At 46.1% G+C, this 15,134-nt stretch overlaps 1 protein-coding gene across 2 annotated transcripts in view; it reads right to left on the bottom strand.

The window, feature by feature from the left end:
- The window catches only part of LOC115096127 (steroidogenic acute regulatory protein, mitochondrial-like), a 45,126-nt gene that overhangs the window by 20,778 nt on the left and 9,214 nt on the right, over window positions 1-15,134 (bottom strand). For both annotated transcript variants that reach the window (XM_029610645.1, XM_029610646.1), the window contains one exon: window positions 2,668-2,823. In XM_029610645.1, coding sequence (XP_029466505.1) covers window positions 2,668-2,823 — 156 coding nt within the window. The remainder of the gene's footprint in view (window positions 1-2,667; window positions 2,824-15,134) is intronic.

Raw genomic sequence — 15,134 nt, 5'->3', positions numbered from 1 at the left:
CTATTGACAATTCAAAGCATATATTGTAGCAATTTTCAAAAGTTTTAAGTATGTAAATCCTTTCGAAACTCAGGTTCTTTGGGTCTGCTTTAACAAGCTTACCCCCCTCCACCTCCACCACCACAACAACAAAGTATGAGAAGAAAGCCTTAGTAAACCCAGATCATTACAAACATAAGAATGCCTCTGCATGGCTCATTTAATAGCATGTTGTCAATTATTCACAGGATTGCTGGCAGGCAAACTAGGCAGTCCCCTAGAGAACACAGATTTTGGGGGTGGAAAAATCCTGCCAGTGTGAGAATTAGAGGGGGTGCTGTGCCAGAGCCAATGCTGCCAAAGAAGGAAGCACAGTCTTGGAGCCACTGCTGTGGGTAAGAGGGAGTGTTGTGCTGAAACCACCTCTAGATAAGTTGGGTATGGGGTGAATGACTGAAGATTCACCTAGGGTGCCACAAGACTTGCACCAGCCCTGATTGTCGGCTCATCCAAGTCACTCCAGAGGTTGATCCAGTACTCGCTTCATGCTCAGAATTATAGGTCTCATGTCCCTAGGAAATGTAGTAAATATGCAGGTTTCCAATTGAACCCGTATGGCAGCTGCTGTACCACTGCTGGAATCTTCTTTATTACCACAATAGAGAAGAACTGGAGTTGGGCACACTCTCCTGACAAAGAAATATTGTCTACAACTATTTCACAGACAAACTCTGAACAATATAGCCCCTGAAGCAGCCCCTGTTTATGAGCAAAACTCAGCCCGAGTCAGGCAGTTTATTATATGATCAATAAAATCCACTTCTTGTGACATCGATCCACCTCTGGGTTTCCGATTTCTCCTCGGAAATGTAGGACATCTCTGTGCATGCAGTGGGGGAAACCCGGGACTAGATCAGACTTTTTTCTTGCCCTGAGTGGCAACCTGACTCAGATATTTATGCCATACTTCTTATCATCAGATTTAGATGTTCTAGAAAATACAGAAAGATAAGTAATCAAAGAGCTAAATATGAGACTTTATCACCAATTGATCACAATGCAGGGGATTTTAGAACAGAGGCTATGGCGGTGAAGTTTGCGTGTATCTTTTATGCGTAGAATTTGCCACCCATTTTGAAAGTGATTTTATGTGCATAAAATGGCTTTCAAAGTGCTTGGGTAAAGTCCCCTAGCATGTATGCAAGTTATATGTGGAAAGGCACACCTGTTGCTAGCACTGCACGGAAAGAAAAAACGATGCATCTACTTTTGAAAATTCAAAAGTCTGTATGTAAGTTCTACCCCTGCCCCAACTCCACCCCTGGAATGCCTACCACAAGAGCATGTAAAAATACCAGTATAGATCAGATTTCACTTGTACTTCTACATATATTCCTGCCAGGGCAATTTTCAAACACCCACTTATGTACATAAAAGCAGATGTTATGCACTGAAGCAGCTTTGAAAATTACTGCCAATATGTTTTGTTCACCTTCAAGTTTAGAGCCAGGAACTCTGTATGCCCCTTCCTGTCTGGGGTAGAGATATCTATGGAGAATATTTGCAAAAGAGCATTAAAAATACAAACTTTTACCCTCTCCCCCCTTGAATGTGGGGCTCACTAAAAGCTATTACGGTCTTAATGCTTCATGAATTCCCTGTCACCTCTGCTGCAAACTTTTAAAGGGAGAGCCAGTTAGCTCTGAATGATATCCCCATCATCACTACCAAATGAAAAAAATTGCCTCCCCAAACCTGAATGCCACACCCCCAAGCTCCAAAGCTCACGCTGGCTCAAAAACGTCCTCTCCACTCAATACACAAAAAATTGCACCCCACACTGACTATATGCCACTCTTCCCCCCAGCCCCCACAAACACACCCCCCTGCTATAACCCCAGGTCCCCAATCATACAGGAGCAATCCCGAATTACCCCTGCCCTGCCAGTGTCAAAATCCAAAATGGCACTGTCTACACTGAAGCTCCCCATAGGGTTGCCAACTGATTTCAGGACTGGATGATCTAGATTTGCAGTTCTGATTTCTCTATTGCATTCCCTATGAAAGACAAGACTACAGGTCCCTGCATACAGTAGGGGTAAAACCAGGACTGGATGAGCCTGTCCTGAAAATCTGGAGCCAGTTGGCAATTCTATCTCCCCTTTTTCCTGCACATGCAGGAAAAAGGGGAGCAAATGCAATGAGTCAGTTTGCACCAGTTGGATTACTGTACTGATAGAGAAGGAGCGACTACCCAATTGGGAACCTAGGATTCCAGTGTATAAAGGGGAACTGGGGAAGGATGGGTGGTGAGAGGGAGAAAAAATGTGAGTATTGTTTGTGGGAGGACGACGACTTTATTTCAATCTATAATGAGGGGAAAGGATTTGGAGGTCCTCACTGAGGACTAGTTTCCCCTTTAGGGATCTAAAGGGAGAGCCTGACAGCATCGACCAACACGTCTTCAGAGCTGATTAATTTCAGAGACTTATCACAGATCACGCATTTTGTCACAATCTATGTTAAGACTTTTTAATTTTAATGAAATACGTTGCATGTATTTGCATGTAATGCAGCTTATTCATATTTTCCTTGCATTGGGCAGAATTACCAATAATGTGCATTAATACCATTTAATGAATAGTGCTGTATGCTAGCTAAATTTTTTTACAATTATAGCATGCCTACCTCCCTTTGGCTGATATGATTCCAGTCGTTCATTTCTTCAACTTTTTCAAACAGGTGACTATGTAACCGATCTACTGGGAAATCCACAACTGCTTCAGCTCGGAAGACTTTGCCAAGACTTGGAAGAAATTTACTCTGTACCAAGATGCCACTCTCCTAGACATAATAAGGTAATGCTATAAACTTAAGATAAGCTTAATGTATTTTGCGATGCATGAAATTACAACAAAATGAATTAACAAAATAAGCCTTATGCAATATTCATTGAGCACTATTTTCACATGGGTTTGTTTTTGCAACAATTTTTTCTCCATTGACAAGAAGACATTAATTAGTAATTACACATAGGTGATGTCATCCAAGAGTGCCAACACAGACCAAACTCTCAGTAAAACTTTACTGAGCATGTGCAGGATTTCTTGTCCATACATGCTGCCCAGTGAGCTCCTCAGTCTCTCTTTGGACATGTCCCATTCTTTTATCTAAAATTTTTACTCTTGAGACCTAGTGTCAACTTTTTTTTTTGCCTCGTTATAAAAATTTTCAGCTCCTCCAACGGAACTTAAGATCTAGCAAAAATAAAAAGAATCTGTTTGAATCTGAGAAGCCCCAAACCATAAAGCCTACATTAAGTGGGTTTAAGGCTTGTATCTGCTGACACCGTATGTCCCTCACAGATATTCACTTCATCTGTTATTGATGCTTGGAAATGGATCATGATTCTTTGAACTGTTACAGCTGTGGGCACTAGTGGTGTGCATTTGTTTTCGCCGTATTGGCGATCCGCAACGTATGCTGCACTTTTCATTGTATTCGTGGGGAAGCAAAACGTATAGCGATTCCCCACGAATACAACGAATTTTCACTGAATTATTTGGCCGCCAATTTAAACAACCCCCCACCCTCCTGACTTACCAAAACTCCCTGGTGGTCCAGCGGGGGGTCCGGGAATCATACCCTGCACTCACACACCCTCGGTACCAGTATCAAAATGGTGCCGATAGCCTTTGACATACTATGTCACAGGAGCTACTGGTGCCATTGGTCAGCCCCTGTGACATGGCCATCGGCGCCATCTTGTGTTCCTACCACGTCACAGGGGCTGACCAATGGCACCGGTAGCCCCTGTGACATAGTAAGGGCAAGGCTATCGGCGCCATTTTGATTCCTGGCACCCGATGACACAAGTGTAGGAGATCGCTCCCGGACCCCCGCTGGACCCCCAGGGACTTTTGGCCAGCTTGGGGGGGGCTCCTGACCCCACAAGACTTGTCAAAAGTCCAGCGGGGGTCCGGGAGCGACCTCCTGCACTCGGGCCATATTGCCAGTATTCAAAATGGCACCAGCGCTACCTTTGCCCTCACTATGTCACAGGGCCGACGGTCGGCCCCTGTGACATAGTGAGGGCAAAGGCTAGCGGCTGCCAGTATTCAAAATGGCGCCGGCGCTACCTTTGCCCTCACTATGTCACAGGGCCGACGGTCGGCCCCGTGACATAGGGAGGGCAAAGGTAGCGCCGACGCCATTTTGATTCCTGGCACCTGACGGCCCAAGTGCAGGAGGTCTCTCCCGGACCCCCGCTGGACTTTTGGCAAGTCTTGTGGGGGTCAAGAGGCCCCCCCAAGCTGGCCAAAAGTCCCTGGCAGTCCAGTGGGGGTCCGGGAGTGATATCCTGCACTCATGCCGTCAGGTGCCAGGATTCAAAATGGCGCCGATAGCCTTGCCCTTACTATGTCACAGGGGCTACTGGTGCCATAGGTCAGCCCCTGTGACATGGTAGGAGCACAAGATGGCGCTGATGGCCATGTGACAGGGGCTAACCAATGGCACCGGTAGCTCCTGTGACATAGTATGTCAAAGGCTATCGGCGCCATTTTGATACTGGTACCGAGGGTGTGTGGGTGCAGGGTATGATTCCCGGACCCCCCGCTGGACCACCAGGGAGTTTTGGTAAGTCAGGAGGGTGGGGGGTTGTTTAAATTGGCGGCCGAATAATTCGGTGAAAATTCGTTGTATTCGTGGAGAATCGCAATACGTTTCGCTTCCCCACGAATACAACGAAAAGTGCAACATACGTTGCGGATCGCCAATACGGCGAAAACGAATGCACACCCCTAGTGCCCACAGCTGTAACAGTTCAAAGAATCATGATCCATCGCAGTACGCAAATTCGTTGTATTCATGGGGAATCGCAATACGTTTCGCTTCCCCACGATAAAAACTTAGGACTGAAGCACAAGTCTTCCAGAGGGTTGCACTGCAGAGATGAGGATGGCCTTTGTACCGTGAGGCACCCTACACAGCCCACCCGTGGGACTGGTCGCGGATCACGACAACGGCACGCCAGGAAAGTGGACATCAGGGAACCAAGGCATTGAGGCAGAGGTGAAGTCAAAGGCATCAGGAAGGACATCGGACAACAGGAGGTACGAAGAACATCAGGAACATGAAGACATCTGAAGACATGGACGAAGGACATCAGGAACCTGAAGACATCTGAAGACATGGACGAAGGATATCAGGAACATGAAGACAAAGCTGTCAAAGCAGAAGAAGACCATGGAGGACCTGGACCGGTCAGAAGACACAGGCAACCGTGAACCCAATCCGAAGGTCAGGAGTGATTGAAGAGGAACCCCTTTTAAAGGGCTGAAGCAGGAAGTGGTCATCAGGTGGAGCCCAGGGCATATCCAGCCACGGGCCCTTTAAATGAAGAGAAGAGGCGTGCGCCGGCGCCTAAAGGAAGCAGGAAGAGGAAACAGCACCAAAGACAGTGGCATCTGCCTGCACGCAGATGCGAAGGAGCAGGCAGGCTTCTGGGCAGCCTCCAGGCCGCAGGATGATGTCGGAGCGGCAGCGGGCTTTCCCCTGCCATTCAGGAGACTGGCTTGTGGCTCCCTGCTGCGAGAGGAGCTGGCTGGTGCAACCTCCAGGCCGCATGAAGATAGCGTCGACGGCATAGGCCGCGAAGAGGAGAGGCTCCGGACGGCGTCAGTCCTGCCATGCAGGGCAGGAGACAGCCACAGCCTCCGGGCCACTGAGTAAAGAGTCCGCGGCGTCCTGCCGCGTTTGAGAGAACAGGTGGGTGGAGGGTCTGCCCGCGGTGAGCTGTAGGCAGGGCCGTAACAACATCAGTGCAAGACCAAGCAATGGAGACCTCTTCATTGCAGAGTAAAGCTTTTTCAGATTCCTGGTGCAAGGAGTCAAGGCGGGATGTTTCCCCTTCTTGTCTCTGAAAACACAGGAAGGCTCACTTGTGGTGCTGGGCTTCAGATTTATCTCAACTCAGGGGTTCAGCATGGCATGGAAGTTATCAGAGTCAGAGGAAGCATGGAGAAATGTGCCTAAGCAACAAGAGGACTCTCTTTGAGTCTGTTGCCATCAGAGACATAAAGGTTGTTGCCCCCAGCATAGGGTGCTCCCTCCCAGGAATGGGCCCCTTCTTGATGCCAAGATGAAATGGTGTGAAGTCATTGTTCTATCCAGACCTGGGGCTGATCAGGGTACTGTCCATGTCTTTGGCACAGAGCACTCACTCCAAGGTATCATCAACACAGAGGATCTCAGCATATAAGTTTAAGAGTCCTGCAGCAGACATCATGTTTTGAAAGGAATTACCAGCGCTACCTTCAGAGCAGAGTGCGTATTTTTGAGAATTATCAACACAACTGATGTGGAGCACCACAACTGATGCGGAGCACCAGCCATCTTTGGAACTGTAATGCTGAGCTCTTTTTCAGTCTTCTTGTCAACTTTAAGTGAGGATGATCCCATCTTGGTTTATAAGGTAACTGAATCTCATTCCAGTGCCACCTCAGAGGGTTCCAATTGTCTTTGCTTCCTCCACACCTGAAGACATGAGAGGAGGGGTTAGAGCCTATACTGTCCAAGATGGGAAAACGATTTTCACACAGTGAGGCTTCTCCAAGTTCCATACCAGTGCATACTTTGCCACAGGAACTGCCAGCACTGGGTGTAGGTCCCCACCAGGAACTACTGGATTCTTCTCCTCCAAGAGAGTCCCTTCATGGATCAGAGGGTGAAAAGGTAGGCTCCATCTGCTTTGAATTCCTTCTGAATGTTTAATCTCCAGGCCAGTATAGGTCACTAACTCCATCATCTTTTTTATCATTGCGGGTTGTGCGTTAGCATTCCTCCATGGTTAGGAGATGAGGAAGAATCCATGAGGATTCTATCTGACCTACTTCCTGATTTGCCACAGCATTCACTCCCCCACCTCAGGAAGATCTGAGCTATTCCAAATTCTTGGATAATTGGCTAAGACTCTAAACATCAGTATTAGGAAAGAAAAGGAGCCAAAAACAGATGCCTTCAGTCTCCCTTTAGTTTCTGCAACCTCTGGTGGATTCAACAGCTATTCAAATCCATAAGCTTTTCCAGACCTCCAAATTAGGATGTGGCAGAATATAAATACAAGCTGCTCCTGGTTTTGGTATGGTCCAAATCTTGCACCACTCTGTGGTGTCAAGTCAGCATTGAAGTGTGCTAAGTACACCCATGACCATTCCAATATGTCCCCAAGAAAAGACCCAAAGTTATTGGACACATTTGGCAAAAATGTTGTTCAGGATTCTATGTTGACTACCTAAGTTACAGCTCACCAACTCTATATGGTGAAGTATCTGCATGATTATGTCCAGAAATTAAAACCCTAGATGGAGTCATCAGATCCAGAGCAGACAGTGGAAAACATGGTGAAATGCGAGAATCATCTTATTCATTCCATCTATGAAGTGTTCAATAACACAACCAAAATTTCACAGCAACCACTGGGGCCCAGGAGACTTGCACAGTTGCAAGCTAATGGCCTCCAAGAAGATTTGCATGGTCATCTCACAGATGTGCTTGGGGATAACCTGTTTGGTGATGACAGGTAGCTATGATTAAGAAGCACCAGTCATTGCTACAATCATTGTCAGCTGTAGTGGGGGGATCAGATAACTCTGGTTAGACCCCATTCTTCTCTTGCAAGTTACTGTTCTTCTAAAGACATCCTTTGTACTCTTTTCAGAATCATCGAGTCCCATCCTCTCTACAGCAGCAACAGCTTTATGCTTGGGGTGTCAGAGGGAAAGGCATCAGCTTAAAACTCCACAGCAAATGCAGTCCAAGTCAGGTGTCAGTTTATGATGGCTCTGAGGCCCGTCCTTTGGTAGGGGGAAGGTTCCCATGTCCTTTGGTAGGGGGAAGGTTCCAATCTTTCCTACTGGAGTAGCACCAAGGAATAGTGGATCCTGAAAATTGTGGAATATGGCTACTGCTTGTGTTTCTCTCACATTCCTAAGATCCAGTGGATTTTGGTCTTCAATTCAAATCTGTCTCAATATGCCCAACTACAATTAGAAGTGGAGTGACTCCTTCTGCAGAAGGCAATTAAACCTGTTCTTAGGAAGAGTATGGCCAGCGGTTCTATTCCTGATATTTCCTATTGTTGTGTTCCACGGTCGTGGCACCCCACGACCACGGCCTCCTACCTTAGCCACAGCGTTCCTGCGCCGCGGGAGCCCCGGGGGAGGGCTCCAATCCTGGCCGTCGCCCTGCACGGCCTCCTGAGCTGCCCGCTGCAGGGGAAGCCATCCTGCTCCCCCCTCGCGGCGTCCAGCGGCGTCTCTCCTCCGCGGGACAAAATCAAAGATGGCCGCCACCATCTTTAGGCTCGAGGCCGCGCCTCCTCATTAGCCTTAAAGGGACATGATCCCTTTAACCAGGCTCAGCTGTTCCCTATGAGCTGGAGCAGAGGAAGTATAAAGGGAGACTTCCTCTGCTCATTCCTCGAATTGGCAACGTCCCACTAGCGCTGTCTAGTCTGCTTGCTTCGGAGAGTCTTCAAGCTTTGGATCTCGTTCCTGTTCTGTCTTGACATTCCTGGTTCCTGACTTCAGATTGGCTTATGGTGATTCTCTGGTTCCTGACTCCGGACTGGCAAGCGGTGATTCTCTGGTACTCGACTTCGGACTGGTGAGCGTTGACCCTCTGGCACTTGACCTGGGACTCCTTCAAGACCACCGCCTCCAAGGGCCCACCTAAGTCCTAGCGGCCCGGGTCCCTACGGGCTCCTCCTGGGGGGACCGCGGGCTTCCAGGGCAAAGCTCCAGTTGGCCCTTGCACCGTTACCCTGACCTCCCTAGGTCCACCTAAGTCCCAATGGTTGGGTCCCTATGGGCTCCTCTCGGAGGGGACCGCAGACCACCAGTGGTGAAGACACAGCGCCTCATCTCGTCTCTTCATCGCCTCCGTGTTCGCCTCAGTCTCCAGTGCCAAGGGTCAGCTGGTCCTGCCTCCTGTTCTGCCTTCCCACCCGGCAAGAGAGCCTACGGACCCTCCGAAAGGTATACTATCCTCTCGTCGGCCAAGGGTGACACAAGCCTGAGCATAACACCTAGAGCTGGAAGGACTGAGGTCTATACTGGATTTATAAAGACTGAACAAGCTACTGATTCAGGAAAGGCTCAAGATGAGCTCCATCCAGACCATTCTCCCTTTTATCCTACCAAGGCATGGGATATCTGTTCTGGATCTAAGAATGCTTATGTGCATATCTCCATTCACGCCACCCACTGAAATTTCCTCAGATTTATGATGAAGGGCACACACTACCAATATAAGAAGCTCCCTTATGCTTTTTTGCAGCATCAAAGGTATTCACAAAATGTTTGGTGGTGGTGGCAGCATAAACTTTCTTAATAGGAAGTTTTTACCTTCCCATACCTGGATGATTTGCAAGCCCATCCCTATCAAGAGTTTTAGAGTCCCTTGGGAAGACTATTTGACTTCTCCAGTCCCTAGAGTTTCTAGTCAAATTTACCAAATTGAACCTGGTTCTGGTTCAGTGGATTCAGTTTACAGGAGCCTGGATAGACACTCTTCAGGAGAAAGTGTTCCTCCTAGAAGAAAGAGCTGCAGTGCTGAGGAGGTTTATTAAGGTCTCTCTTTCATAAGCACAGAACATCAACAAGGTCAATCTTGGTCCTAATCAGATATATGTCAACTATAGTGTACATGGTTCCTATGAGTCATGTATAGATGCAAAGCTTTCAGTGGGGTCTTCACAAACAGTAGTATCAATTGTGTCAATCTTTATCCCACCAAATTTTGGTGTTTCCCAGAACGATGTCATCCTTTAAGTGGTAGATAAATCCAGAAGTTCTGAGGATGGACCTATCACTATGTGTCCCACTATATCAATTGATTGTCTACCAAGGAGTGGGGGTTTCATATCAGAGCTGCATGGACACAAGGATTGTTATCCGAGGGCAGAGTCATCTGCAAATCAGCATATTGGAATTGCAAGCCATTCGTTAGGCTGAGAGAGCATTCTCACCAGACAGACAATCCGGTAGTCATGTTTTACATAAACAAGCAGGGAAATATGGGCTCTTAAGCTGTCTACCAGAAGGCCATCTAAATCTGGTTATGGGCAGGTCATCACAATGCTCATCTACAGGCAACTTATCTTCCAGGAATTCAGAATATGCTGGCAGACCAGATCAGGAGAGTATTACATACACATAATTAATCCTTAAGAACATAAGAACATAAGAAATTGCCATGCTGGGTCAGACCAAGGGTCCATCAAGCCCAGCATCCTGTTTCCAACAGAGGCCAAAACCAGGCCACAAGAACCTGGCAATTACCCAAACACTAAGAAGAACCCATGCTACTGATGCAATTAATAGCAGTGGCTATTCCCTAAGTATAATTGATTAATAGCCATTAATAGACTTCTCCTCCAAGAACTTATCCAAACCTTTTTTGAACCCAGCTACACTAAGTGCACTAGCCACCTCCTGTGGCAACAAATTCCAGAGCTTTATTGTGCGTTGAGTGAAAAAGAATTTTCTCCGATTAGTCTTAAATGTGTTACTTGCTAATTTCATGGAATGTCCCCTAGTCCTTCTATTATTCGAAAGTGTAAATAACCGAGTCACATCTACTCGTTCAAGACCTCTCATGATCTTAAAGACCTCTATCATATCCCCCCTCAGTCGTCTCTTCTCCAAGCTGAACAGCCCTAACCTCTTCAGCCTTTCCTCATAGGGGAGCTGTTCCATCCCCTTTATCATTTTGGTTGCCCTTCTCTGTACCTTCTCCATCGCAACTATATATTTTTTGAGATGCGGCGACCAGAATTGTACACAGTATTCAAGGTGCGGTCTCACGATGGAGCAATACAGAGGCATTATGACATTTTCCGTTCTATTAACCATTCCGTTCCTTAGACCTAAAGTATCATGAATTATTTGCTCACTCCCTGAGGAAAGCCAGTGATCAACCTGTTTGCCTCAGATGACAACAGAAGTGTAGAAGAGTTCTGCTCCATGCATCCAAGCAAGTACAAATCAGCTCCTGATGCTTTTCTGATAAACAAGACTGTCAGTCTACTTTATGCATAACCTCCTTTCCCTCTATCTTTAAGAAAAGGTAAAGATGATCTTCATTGCACCAGCCTCAACACTGTAAGTTTGGTTTCCATATCTCATCCATCTATCAGTGCATTTTCCAATCTCATTGGGAAAATCTCAGACCCTCATCACTCAGGAGAAAGGCAGGCTTTGCCATCCAAGTCTGACATTTCCTCCTTGTGCATTTTAAAGGAAATGGAATGTGCAGATTTTGTCTAGAAAGCATTCAACTAGAAGGTCCTACAACGTCAAATGGAAGAGGTTCTCAACTTGATGTTGGACCAGTCAATTGGATCCCATTTCCTGTAGCCTGAGGGATTTACTTCAGTATCTTTTCTTCCTTTCATTTTCTGCCCATAGTAGGTTTTTCAGCCACGTTCTTCTTGGCACTGTGGTGGCGTATCATCAACAGATGGAAGGGGCTCCAATTTCACTTCACCCTTTGATATCCAAATTTACAAAAAATAGATTGTGGCATTTCAGACCTCTGGTCTGAAAATCTCCAGTGCCTTAAGACCTCAACATAGTACTGGCCCTTCATGAAACCTCCTTTTGAACTTTCAAATTGTTGGACTAAAATAGAAAGTAGTGTTCCTTGTAGCCATCATATCTGCTCATAGAGGGGTAGATTTTAAAAGGTTGCGCGCACGCGTCCATGTGGTTCTACATACTCAGCCTCTGTACGTTCCAAAAGTGATGTCTGTATTCTACATTAACCAAACTAATGCTGCCCACCTTCTTCCTGAAACCACATTCTTATAGATGAGAAATGGTCTTCACTCCTTGGACTGTAAGAGATCCCTAACATATTATTTGACTAGGACTAAGTCTCATCGTCAAGAATTTCAACTGTTTGTATTCTTTGATCCCAATGGATTGAGAATGTCAATAGCCAAACAAACTCTGTCCAATTAACTAGCAGACTGTATCACACACTGTTATATACTAGCTGGCTTACAGATTATGGACTCTTTCAAGGCTCATCAAGTTAGAACCATAACGACTTCAGTGGCCCATCTCAGGGCCGCTTCCATTGAAGACATTTGAAAAATTGCTACTTGGTTGTCTGTGCACACCTTCACATCCTACTACTGTCTGGACAGCATGTCCTGAATTAATAGTAACTTTGAGCAAGCAGTTGTGCAGCTTATTCTCCCAGTAGTCTATTCCCTACTGGTGGGGTCAGGCTGTCTTTAAGTAAGTGCTTCTACTGCACAACCCTCAGTTTGGGAGTCCCCATGCATAATGACTCATTCCTGCTTATCAATGGAGAAAGCAAGTTTGCTCATCTGTAAAAGGGGTTCTTCATAGACATCAGGATGAATTGGACATTATTAATACCTGACTGCCAACTGAAGAGTCAATTACCTTGCTAAAATTTAAGCTCAGTAAGAGACTAAGGGGCTCACAAAGGTATAGATATACCAAGTCTCACTCATTAAGCGTGAGACTCATGCAATGGAAGATGGTCTCGCACATGCACACTGTGAGCCTCCTCTCACTCATTCAGCTGAGAGTTCTGGAGTCCACATATTTCCTGTCTGGTTTGCTGGGGGTCTCTGGCCAATGGAATAGAGTATATCGGTGTCATCAGTAGCCACACAAGTGAACCAATGCCTGACAGAGCCGCATCAGCAAGGTGCCAATAGAGATCCAGAAGCTTAGCTAAGAAGCAGAATAGGCAAATGCTAGAATCCTTGTAGAAGTCCACAATGACAGGATGGACCTGACCATTTTAGTGAGTGCTGTAATTGCCAACGTTGACAGACAAATCAGCAGCAGTGAGCCAACTTTCTTCCTATTTCAGGGCAAAAATAATCAGCATTCCAGTTTGGCATGGAGAAAAGGAGGTTGTTCATCTGAGCAATGATGATGCTGTTGGAATCATCTTGTGCAAGAGAGGTGTGAGGGATGAGTGTGATACTACTTGAGGAAGGCATGAGAGCTGAGTGTTTGGAATGTGTGAGATTGCTGCTGGAGATGGGCGGTCATGAGGGAGAGAGTATGAGACTTCTGGAGATGTGGGTAGTAAGGGGCACATGTGAAACTGCAGGGATGGAGGGCAGTGAGGGGGCAAGTGTGAGACTGCCGGGGATGGGGATGCAGTGAGGGTACAAGTATGAGACTACTGGGGACAGGGGGAAGTTAGGACTGAGTGAGAGACAGCTGGGGATGGAGAGGGACTGCTGAAGATGGAGGAGGAGGGCCCTATTCACAGCAGTCTCTCAAGTCTCAGCTGTCTCTCTCAACACTCCTTCCCCTCATCAGGGTCTGTCATCATGGGGAAAAGACACATTGCAAAAGACAACTTATCTGTTATCTTTTTCTATGTTTCAGTGGAACAGTGAGTGTGTTAATAAGTGTATATCTTGTAAATGTGATAAAAGATATATGGACTATGATGACTAGATCTTTCCCTGTTGCTCTTTGAAATCTGTAGGATACTTGTGATCTGGACTGGCCACTGTCAGATACCAACTTAGGACCCTATTTTCTAATCATTTTTCCCATAGACACAAAATGGGAGAAACCCTTTAGTAAGCTCTCTGGGGCAAGGAAATTCCTACTGTGCCTAAATTGTAACTTGCCTTGAGCTCAGATTTGGAAAAACAAGCAATTAACCCCCCAAAATTGTGTTTGAAGTACAGTGTAAAATATATAATTATCATTTAAATAAAATCAAAGAAAGCTAAACATCACTTTTTGTGTGGGCTTCTTTAATTTGCTAAGCAATATAACATTCAGATATTTCAAGATTTATACCCCAGACACACTGCCTGAAAAATGTCACTCTTTGGCCTTCAATATCAATAATTGGGGCAGTAAATCTCACTCTTTGGGATGTACCACCCTTGACTTCTCTGGAGGCAGCGCACGCAGGAACTCCCAAGCATGCTCAGTAAAGTTTTCCGGAGCTTTGAGAGCCAGGTCTCTGTCAGTGCCATTGGATGACATCACTCATGCGTAATAGCTAATTCAAGCTGCTGTTTGCAGAGAACCCTCTTTACAGGTATGCAAACTTGCTTTATTTTTCCCTCGTGAGAAAATTAGACCTGGGACAAAAAAAATCACTTTTTCAGAATTCCAAACTGACCTGCAGATTTTTCTTGCAATATTATTTTGAAAACATTTCCAGTATGCAAGATTACATGTTAATTGGCATGTCCATTTTTAAAGAGGAGTTTCTTTTTGCAAAATAAACACATCAATGATATTTATCCCTGATAGAGAAAACTCAACAACTTGGAATTTGCATTTTTTGAGAGAGAGAGAGAGAGAGAGAGAGAGAGAGAGAGAGAGAGAGAGAGAGAGAGAGAGAGAGAGAGAGAGAGAGAGAGAGAGAGAGAGACTTACTATAGTGCCTATGCCCTAGACAGGTATTTTAATCCCTATGGGAGGGCCACCTACTAACTCGGGGTGGGGATTAGGTACAAGCTAGGTGGAGAGAACGTAGCCCAAATCTCTTCTTGGAGTGAGTTTCCTCACTCCGACGGCCAGCAAATCTTCACTAGAGACCACTGTTCTTTCCGTAGGTCTCATGTGGAATGCGAAAGTGGCCCCCAACCCCCGACGCTCATACCTAATCCCCACCCCGAGTTAGTAGGTGGCCCTCCCATAGGGATTAAAATACCTGTCTAGGGCATAGGCACTATAGTAAGGCGTGTTCTCTCTCTCTCTCTCTCTCTCTCTCTCTCTCTCTCTCTCTCTCTCTCTCTCTCTCTCTCTCTCTCTCTCTCTCTCTCTCTCTTTCCCCCCCCCCCCCCCCCCTGAGCCTGAAACAGGCTGTCCGGAACTATCGTGGCCCGTGATGAAAAACATTGTGAATTGCACTAATGTTTTCGCGAATGGCGAAAACATCGCCGCACGCAATGTTTCCCCACTGCACGAAAGAAGCCTCATTTGCATTGGTAACGCCCCCTAATGCCCTAAGTAAAATAAGGAATTGCACTTTTTTTTTTTTCACCCAGAAGAGAGGCTAATACAGACACATGCTCTGAATCAATTTATCTCAAATTTATTAAACAAAATGAATGACATAATTAT

This window comes from Rhinatrema bivittatum, chromosome 7 (assembly GCF_901001135.1).
Source record: "Rhinatrema bivittatum chromosome 7, aRhiBiv1.1, whole genome shotgun sequence".
In the NCBI taxonomy this organism is placed as follows: Eukaryota; Metazoa; Chordata; class Amphibia; order Gymnophiona; family Rhinatrematidae; genus Rhinatrema; species Rhinatrema bivittatum.
This window is presented reverse-complemented; position numbering and strand designations above follow the sequence as displayed.